At 30.0% G+C, this 8,816-nt stretch overlaps 1 protein-coding gene across 1 annotated transcript; it reads right to left on the bottom strand.

Annotated features, from left to right (window-relative positions):
* Positions 1–6,707: 6,707 nt before the first annotated feature.
* LOC102660648 (uncharacterized) lies at positions 6,708–8,512 on the bottom strand. The gene is made up of 2 exons (XM_041007201.1): positions 7,726–8,512; positions 6,708–6,715 (listed from the first exon to the last, which is right to left on the bottom strand). Exons 1-2 carry the CDS (start codon positions 8,510–8,512, stop codon positions 6,708–6,710), a joined length of 795 nt encoding a protein of 264 aa, XP_040863135.1.
* Between the last annotated feature and the right edge of the window lie 304 nt (positions 8,513–8,816).

Raw genomic sequence — 8,816 nt, 5'->3', positions numbered from 1 at the left:
TATAGTTTCTTTCTTTATGTGTAATGGGAAAATAACAATAAAAGCAAATGGGGGTGGAGTTGAAGTTGGACTTGGAGGAGAAGAATTAAGTATCTGGAAACTTTTAAGAGAGGAAAAGGTGGGAATTGAGTGCTTGATGAGGGGTAAAAAGTTTGCTGTTAGAAAAACTATTGAAGGGTTGAAAGGAGAGATCCATGCATATTCTTTTGAATGCTGAAAGCTGACCCCTTTTAAAAATATATAATGTTGGCTTTAATTTTTTGATAAAAGGGTGGGACGGTTGAGGAGTAGTGGGGGCAAAGCAAAGGACAAGCTTTGGAGTCCATTATTATTGCACAGTTTTATTCATCTCTTTTGTGGTTCATGTCTTTGTCAAATTGGGCTTTAAATGGAGAATTTCCAGTAACAAAAAAGCATCATTCCAGTACAAATAGGCTTTTAGCTTATAGGCTAAAATAAATTAATGTCCCCTTTTCATTCACCCTGCAATGCATATTTGTAGTATGACGAGATTGGCCAAGTTTTCTAAGCAGGCAGAAGAAATGGAGCTAAGAAGATCGAGGCACATTAAATTTTTAAGTTAATCAGTATAAATTTTTCTATTCTTTCCATGCACTCAGCGGAAAGTGCGGTAATATTCCTTTTTCATTGGTCTTTCGTGTTAATTACTATCGGTTGTATTTTTTAAGTAAAACTTTTGATATAATTGTTATAAAATACTAATTTTATTATAATTCTCTCATACACGCGAGTCATTAATTGCATAATAGCATAAAAAAGTTTTATATAATCAATATATATACTTAAATTATATTCTTAAAAGGATATATCTTGTTGTAGCACACGGTGAAAATTAAGGAAAGAACCCACAACGTGACATATATATAAGTAATTAGTTGTTTAAATTTTTTAAGTACATGATAGGAGTTTGATTATTGGTTATTTGAATGGAGTAACATACATGTGAGAAATAAATTATCCCTTAACTAATTTTACTTTTTTTTGGAGGATCAGTCTCATAATTTTCAATTAAAAATATCATGATTTCAACAAAAAAAAATCCACAAAAATGTCCGAAATTAATAAGAGTTAGTTACTTTTGAAAAATGTTTAGGGAATCTTATATTATTCTAACAATATTTTTTATTAATAAAATGTTTTAAAATGTTAAAAACATTAGTTTTTTTTAATACTAATTTATACTATAATATTAGAAGTTAGTGATATCTTGATTTTTTTTTTTAAAAAAAGCTTAGCAAGGATAAGCAACACGTTTATATCATGCCAGTAATTAGCTCCACTAATAATGCATTTAAAAATATCTCACACACACTAATAATACATTTTCTAAATATTTTAATCAAAGAAAAATTTATGAGGTAATTAAGAGATCTTTCCAAATTTAAGGTTTAGAAATATTAATAACTTATAGGATAATTAATATTATTTTCATTTTTATAAAATATCAGTGTATAAAAACAACATATATTGTCAACTAATTAGAAATAACCTTATATAAAAATTTAAAGTAATTATATTAATTTTTATTTATATGTTAATTATTGATTAATTGGAATGGAAACCATATATAAATTTTTTGACTTAATAGAATTTTTCACGAAAGTTTACAATTTTGCAGATTTTGCCCCTTCTCCCAGTTTCTTTCTTCTTTTTTCCCCCCTCAAATTTTGCTCTCTAAATTTACAAAACACTGTGAACTTTGTCCTCACGTAAAAATTAAAATTGTGACAAAATTAAGATATTTTGTGATTATTTTTATTTTAAATGGTCACAATTAAGATAATTTTATGACCATTTTTTCATTGATTATGACATTTTTTATGCAAGGGCAAAATTTGTGATGTTTTATAAATTAAGAGGCAAATTTACAACAACAAAAAAATTACAACATTGTGCTTGAAAGTAAAAGATACAATTAAGCCTAAATTTTTTATACTTTTAGCTATTTTATTCTAATTAAACTATTCATATTTTTTAAGATAATTACTTTTCAATGTTATATGATTTTACTTAATAAATAAGAAACTCTAATTGTACCCTTTTCTATAGATCTCTACCGTAGTATTCAAAGTATCACGGATATCCTCTGGTCTCCTTCCCATGTCACCGGAATTGCTCGAATAAAACATAATAAAAGTTCAAAAAATCTGGGGCTTTGTCATTTTTTATGTAGACAAATAATTTTAGCTAATAGCTTACAAATAATTACTCGCTAGCTTATTCATTTACAGTGTCTTCTGGTGATTCACTACAAATAATTATTACACAAGATGATTAAACCTTTCACTGTTTTGGGTAATGTTTTGTGAACACTCATCTATCAATATCAAAGATAAACAAAAATAGAAAAGTAGTAGAGAAATGGACAAAGATGGAAATATCGATTAAACAAGTGTGTACTATAAGAGAAATATCTATACATCATTACTCATTAAACTTTTCACTGTTTTATGTTGATGGATTTAACAGTCACCACTATATTGGGTTGGTTGCATTTTATCAATCAAAATGTAAAGCAAATATAAGTATCAAAAGAAAAAGTAGGGGGAAAGTAAAAGGGAAGCCATATTCTCCAGGCTTTGACGGCCGTACTCTCTGCTCTTTGATTTTGCTTTTAGTTTTGCCTACGTTATGGCTTGTAGAGTGGGACAAGTTATCAAATGATTGTTCACGATCGAGTATACCACAAAATATATTTAATCCAAAATATAGAAAATATTTGAAGATTTGCAAAATGATAAGATGAATATATATAAGGAATATGTGTCGATCGAATGATGATTGCCATGAGTCTAGGTTGTAAATACTTCTCCATGTCACGATTCACATTTTTCATTTGATCTGACAACAGCAATTATGAGTTTGGCCTGTGGGTACCAATTAAAATTTGTGTATGAAAAATACTTTTTTTAAAAAAGAAATTTTAGCTAGTAATTTTTATGTTTCAAACGAAATAATAAAATTGATTAAGACTGCATGTTCGTTATATTTTATTTTATTTTATTTTTACACTACTACAACTGTTTTCATCTATAAGGACACTTCAGAGTTATGGTTTAGAACATAACAAAGAAATAGTCTTTTTAATGAAGGTGGCATGCGCCTTACCCACATACATTACAAGTTGATAAAGTTCAGTACTGAAAACAATGATTTTTTATTATTTCATGGCTAAATAAATATTTAGTATATATATTGCAATTATAATTAGTAATATTGAAAAAAATTATAATATTCGAAAGAGAAACTTTGATGAAAAAAGAATTTAAATTCATATATATATATATATATATATATATATATATATATATATATATATGGATAAAAAAAACTTTGATACCTTTTGACAAAAATATTAATAACCTTATTTATCCTTGGATAATAATAAGAAAAAAGGTTGTGTTTCCAGGATTCAAGTTAGAATAAACCCAGTAAATAGTATGAAAATGATTCTTTAAAACAAGGAATTTGACATGTAATGACAGACAATAATTGTCAGCACAAGTTAAAAATCTATAGGTATATGCGAATTTGACATTTTTAATTATCACTATAGCCTTAATGTCTCTATATAGAATTTTTTTTTTAATTGTTACTATAGCAAATTGTAATTTAGTGTGTCTATAGGTTAAAATTATTGATTTATCGTTACAATTTTTTATTGGTGGTTAAAAATTAATATTACAAATAAATGTATCTATATCCATAATTATTTTTAATATTACAAACTAAAATTTTAGATAATATTAGTTAATATCCAATATGGAGTACTGATGCGTTGCATTTTAGTTAGGATACATTATTTGCATTAATTGCTGCTTAAGTCTTTGTTTCTGTTTATTTTATTGCATTTTATCATTTTTTTTTTGTTAAACTTGTTATGATTTTCATGTTTACAAAAGAGTCATATTCCTTATATATACTCTTTGGTGCTAAATGAAGCTTTTTCTAGTGCATACTGGACTTTCAACAACAAACTTAAACCATGAGAGACCTTTCTGAAAGGAATAGAGAGCAATTTTGGGTTCGCACCATCAAGCACAAGCTTCATGCCACACTTGGCATAGGCATGTAATTTACTAGCATGTAGGCATGGCACCGGCGCGGGGCGGGGTCGTGGAGTACTCCCCCGCTCTCTAGCCCCGAATCTTACCCTACTTCTCGTCCCCGCTTTTTGTGGTGGGGGTATTTTTTTGTCCCATCTCCGTTTCCCGGCTCCCCGCGGAGACATGTGAAAACCCGTTTTATATTAAAAAATGTCAAAAATTATAAAAAAAATCTATAATTTTTTTTTATCTCTATTTTTCAACAATAATAAATTTAAGGTTTAATTCTAAGTTTAAAACATGACTAAAAATATCAAAATAAATCAATAATAATAGTGATAAAATCACACAAGCATAAAAGGTGAAGAAGGAATAAAGGAACGAAGTCTGAATGTTTGATGCGGCGTTTTAGGGTTTGGGTAATGTTTGTATCTTTGTGACTTGTGAGATATTACTTATATATATGATAATTTTATTTTGTATTTTTTTACTAGTAAAATACTATATTAACCCTTATATTTATGTTATACATATTATAAGTTATGAGGGTATATAGGTAGAATTCTATATACGCGGGGATACGGAGACCCTGTGGGACGGGAAGCATAGTCCCCGAATTAGCTGCGAGGGGATTTTCATCCCCATCTTTGTCCCTGTGGGGAATTTTTCCCTGACCGCAGGACCCCAAATAGGACAGTTCCCGCGGGGATCCCCGAGTTGTGAGGAGAATTGCCATGCCTACTAGCATGGGCGTGCCATTTACCTTTTCCTATGACTGAGCCTAATGTCACACCTAGCATGGGCCTGTCAATTCAATTAGCTTGTGACTTTATTTTCTTGCTTTTGCATTTTTATTGTATTTGGACCTCAACAGATTTTAGTTGATGTCTTTAAATAGTTATGAAAAACTCTGTAAAGGAGTTTCCAACCTCGATCATTAATTGCTTAACAATAACTTTGGATTTTGTTGGCTTATTTTTTTTTATTGGTACTCTTTTTTTTTTTAATGCTTCTTTGAAATTACTGTGATCATGCGTGAGTGATCTTCTTTGTTTTCGGATTAAGACATAGTCCTTGACAATTTTTCACCATAGTTTATTTTATTTCAGGTTCTCTTTGATTTTTGTTTTTTTAAGTCATTCTCTTATTAATTTATACGATAAATACTTGATCACCATTTGCATCATGTTAAATGCTTAAGAATGATATGAGAGATGAACTTGAATTTTGATTCACACCAGAAGAATTAATCTTAGTTGGATAGAATGAATTACCAAAGATCATATAGGAGTACACAATAATATTAATACCATTTCCCTTTTCAATTCCCTTAGAACTTGAAAATGAAAACGGTAAAATATGAAAAGTAGCATGCAATAATATTAAACAAATAAATAACACATATAAATAATAATTTAATAGAGAAATAATACTTATAATAGTTCAATTATAAAATATAGAATTTGAATATAATAATCTTATTGATAAATAACTTTAAAATAAAGCTAGTAATGAAATTTAATAATAATAATAATAATAATAATAATAATAATAATAATAATAATAATAATAATAATAATAATAATAATAATAATAATAATAATAATAATAATAATAATAATAATAATAATAATACAATAAGAATAACTAGTTCAAAACTTTGATAATACCACATAATTAAAAAAATATTTTCAAAATGATTAAAGATATCATTCTAATATAAATTTTATCTTTAAGAATAAATACATTTAAAAATAATTGATTATAAACACACATAATTCAAGTAACCAAGATTTTAACATAACAAAAATGAATACTCAAATTTAAATAATTATATTTATATTTGTTATATTTTTTATAACTTATATATTTTAGATGGCTATTACATCATTATTATCACTTAAAAAAACAAGTCATAATAAATTTCAGTAGGATTAATATTTTTAAAACAATATTGTACATGTATACATAATTTAAATGTCCCACGGACTTAAAATCTAATAACAACTTATTTGACGAATTTAAGTACGGAAGTTTATTAAATAAAATTTTATAAAAATTAAGTTAATTTTGCTGAGCTATATTTAATTGTTTTCCTTTTAAATTGCTACAAATTCTCCACGATTTATATACCCAGTAGCAACTTAAAGACCTTTTTCTTCTCTTTTATAAACTCCAGAGACATAATCTTACTGCCACCATATAACAATATGACACCACCACCTTAAACTCATAATCTTTCATTCTTCTCATCTATGCTAGCAAGACATTCACGGCCTTACCCTCACACACCTTAAACTCTATGTTTTCCCTCATAATCTTTCATTCTTCTCAATTGCATGTACGATTCCCATCCCTCCACGCCAACCAAGGCTTAAGAGATCGGTGAAGGCATAAGAGAGTCACTTTGCTTGTTTTCCAGCCTGGATCACACATGCATTGCTCCTTCATAGCATAGGAACCAAATGGTAAACCAAACCAAAATTGCAATCGTTTTTCTTTTCCTCATGTGGGCCGAAACTGTTTGGGCCTTTCATGTGAGCTTCATGTCTCCAAAAACCCCATGCAATTACAATTACGTGAAGTACTCATGTGAGCTCGATTTGATAGGTTATACGTGTCGGACATTTGTTCTAGAAGTTAAGTCACTGACAAATTCATAGAGCAAATGCGCAAGACCCACACCAAATTAGGTAAGGGGTATGTGAGATAATTCGCAGCAGCATGTGTATATTTAGGGCACGTAGGGAGCCCCACCCTCCTGACGGTTAGATATTAATTAGAAAAATAATAATAATAAGTTTTATGAACCTTAAATTATAGAAGATGAAAGTTGTAAAGTTGTAAGTTACAAAGTCTTGAATAAGCAATTATGTGAACATTCAGTATTCTTGAATAAGTAAATTATGTGAGTGGTCACTCTATTCTAGTATAAATAGGGGATCATACTCTTGTATTTTGTGTGACAAATGAAATAAAATCTTCTTCTTCTTCCAACAAAGTGGTATTAGAGCTTTGATTATATAACCACTCTCCTTTTCCACAAGAGCTTTAAAATTTTTAAAAACTACAAATGCCTCAGATTTTTGCTTTAGAAAATAAACCCAAGTCTTTCTACTATAATCATCAATAAAAAACAAGAAATATTTATTGTTACCACATGAATGAGGATTGATTGGGCCACACACATCGGTGTAAACAAGTTGGAAAGACTCCTTTGCTCTTGAATTAGCTTCTTTTGGAAAACTCCTTCTTGCATGCTTTCCAAGGAGACATGCTTCACACAATTGATTAGGATGGTTGATGTGAGGCATCCCTTTCACCATCTTCTCCTCTCCTAAGGATTTTAGTGCTCCAAAATTCAAGTGCCCAAATCTAATATGCCAACACCATGATTCATCTTTTATGCTAGCCTTCAAACATTTTGCTTCATTGGTTTTAATGTTCAAAGTGAACATTCTATTTCTTGACATAAACACCTTGGCAATCAAATTAGAATTTTGATCTCGAAGCCATAAACAACAATCTTTCATATGAATTTCATACCCCTTTTCAACAAGTTGTCCCAAACTCAAAATATTGCTTTTTAGTTTAGGAACATAATAAACATCCGTGATTAATTTGTGAGCACCATCTTTTAAAGAAATTAAAATGGTACCTTCTCCTTGGATTTGCACCTTGGAAGAATCTCCAAAAGAAACATTTCCTTTCACCTTCTCATCAAGTTCCACAAATTTCTCTTTCCATCCACACATGTGATTGCTTGCTCCATTGTCAAGATACCATAAGCATTTGTCTTCCTTCTCACCATTATTAAGTGATAGTAGTAGTGTTGGCTCTTCAACTTCTTTATCTTCTTTATCATCAACAAGATTGACCTTCTCTTCAACATTTGTTCTACACTCCCAAGAGTAATGACCATATTTATGACAATTAAAACATTCAACATTAGATTTATCATACCTCCTTTCATATGCTTTTTCATAATTGTTTCTACCTCTTCCTCTTCCTCTTCCAGGACTTCTAGTGGATTGATGGCTCCTCCATTCATTATTGTCAAAATTATCACGATCTCCTCTTCCTTGGCCATGACCACGTCCACGACTATGTCCTCTTCCACGTCCACGTGCTCTTTGACTACTTTCTCCTCCATTTTCTTTCAAAGAAGCTTTGGCTTTGAGGACTTGCTCCAATGGCTCATCATGTCTTCTATTGAACCTTTCTTCATAGGCTTGAAGAGAACCCATCAATTGGTCTACGGGCATTGAGTCTAAATCCTTAGACTCTTCAATAGCACAAACTACATAATCAAATTTAGCGATTAAGGAACGAAGGATCTTTTTCACCACACAAACATCTTCCATATTTTCTCCATAACGCTTCATTTGGTTCACAATAGCCAATACCTTGTTGCCAAAATCTGAGATAGATTCGGATTCCTTCATATGCAATGATTCAAACTCTCTACGTATAATTTGTAGGCGCACCTTTTTTTACCTTATCAACACCTTCAAGGGAGGTTTTCACCGGTTGATTATGATGAATATGGAGTTGATTATGATGAAGTGTTTGCACCGGTTGCCCGCATGGAGACCATTCGTCTTCTTATTTCCTTGGCAACTCAAATGAAGTGGAGAATTTTTCAGCTTGATGTAAAATTGGCATTTCTAAATGGCTATCTTGAAGAAGATGTCTATGTTGAACAACCAATGGGTTTTGTCATCGAAGGTCAAGAAGGAAAAGTCTTGA

This window comes from Glycine max, chromosome 12 (assembly GCF_000004515.6).
Source record: "Glycine max cultivar Williams 82 chromosome 12, Glycine_max_v4.0, whole genome shotgun sequence".
In the NCBI taxonomy this organism is placed as follows: Eukaryota; Viridiplantae; Streptophyta; class Magnoliopsida; order Fabales; family Fabaceae; genus Glycine; species Glycine max.
The sequence above is the reverse complement of the archived record's forward strand: the minus strand, read 5'-3'. Positions and strand labels throughout refer to the sequence as shown.